This window comes from Wasmannia auropunctata, unplaced genomic scaffold, assembly GCF_000956235.1.
Source record: "Wasmannia auropunctata unplaced genomic scaffold, wasmannia.A_1.0 LD336083.1, whole genome shotgun sequence".
Classification (NCBI taxonomy): domain Eukaryota; kingdom Metazoa; phylum Arthropoda; class Insecta; order Hymenoptera; family Formicidae; genus Wasmannia; species Wasmannia auropunctata.
Window position 1 is genome coordinate 2,307,376 of NW_012026807.1, and position 1,549 is coordinate 2,308,924.

Below are 1,549 nucleotides of genomic sequence, written 5' to 3' on the forward strand. Positions count from 1 at the left end.
CTTCAACGTAATCCAAACAAGATGTTGATATTCCACATTCTTTGTAAAATTCTGTTAGTAAAGTTTCTTGCATAAACGACGATGGATATGTTACTCCTTCTTCTTTATAACCATCACAGTTTAATTTAATGTGCGGACATATGGCATAAATCCTCTTCGCATTCTTCATTTTTTGAAGATATACCACTGACACCGTTTCGCAACGTGAATAACCATTTGCACCGATATCAAAAGGTCTGCAATAACCATCGGGTGACAAAACACCTAAAAAATACGAAATATATGTACAAATATGTGTGAAAGTTCATTCAATTTATACCCAGAAAAATGAAAGAATTATCTTTTCCGTTTATCAAGATGTATTTAATTTTAGCAAAAATCTTATCTTCAACTTTTTTATGAAAGTTAAATTTTATTTACTTTTTTTGAATAAGAGAAGTGTTTCTTTCATTTTATTGAGTATTGATAATTATTAATTATTAATTTTTGAAAAATACCAAGCCTAGCGTATTGTAGGGTTAAACCGGGAACAAAAGTCATGTTTGCAGCTCCAATTATTGCATCCTGGCATATGCCTGACTTGATAAAGTCAAAACCAATGGACATGGCATAAAGACTTGAACTACACGCTGTATCAACTGTATATGATGGTCCTCTCAGATCAAAAAGGTGTGAAATCATATTTGCTATTGTAGATTTACTGCATCCAATAATATTGTTATCTCCTAAATACTACAATTACAGAATCTTAGCGCGTTATAATATCTTGTCCTTAAATAATTAATATAATAATTTCTTATTACTACTATACATATATAATTAATAATTTTCTGTACCTTATCATTATCATATAACAATTTCAATTGTGATTCAATTTCACATGACCCTATGATCACAGCAGTATCTTTTCCTCGTAATTGTTTTGGATTGATTCCCGCATCGACAATTGCTTCATGAGAACATTCTAGTAACATTCTTACTTCGGGCGAAAGTATATGTGCTTGCTCAAAAGATAGTCCGAAGAAATCCGCATCAAATTTTTCCGCATTATTAACTGTTGCCATTCTTCTTGGAATGTCTGGATGGTCTAATAAAGGAATAGATATTATACGTTCACATAAAAAAGGCTTGTTCATTTTATAAGAAATTCAAATTTGTAGTACACTTTTTTGTCATACAAGTATGTAATTATTATACAGGGTGGGCCATTTTAATCGATCCACCCAAATATCTCCTAAAGTAAGCGCTATACAACAAAATTGTTTAAACAAAAGTTTTCGGGCTTCGAGGGGGACACATAAGATGATAACATTGGTTTGACCCTGAGTGGCGTCGTCAAGGTCAGGACAAGGTCATTTTGAAGTTTTTTAATGGAACCATCAATTTTTCATTACATGTTTTTATAGCACGCCTCGAGAACTTTCCAAAACACATAAATAAAATATTTTTTTATGAAATAAATCTTGAGTTATAAAGCTTGAAAGTTGGAGTACTGTCGGCATTAGCATCATCCAAGGTGTCCAAACACTAGTTAAAAATGGCCAAGGTT

General features: G+C 31.9%; 1 protein-coding gene across 1 annotated transcript; it reads right to left on the reverse strand.

Moving 5' to 3' along the window:
• Position 1: 1 nt before the first annotated feature.
• Positions 2-1,088, reverse strand: LOC105448739 (fatty acid synthase-like; the record flags this gene model as incomplete). The annotated part of the gene is made up of 3 exons (XM_011687481.1): positions 837-1,088; positions 498-732; positions 2-264 (listed from the first exon to the last, which is right to left on the reverse strand). Coding segments are annotated over exons 1-3 (726 nt in total), but the record flags the coding sequence as incomplete, so codon positions are not given.
• Between the last annotated feature and the right edge of the window lie 461 nt (positions 1,089-1,549).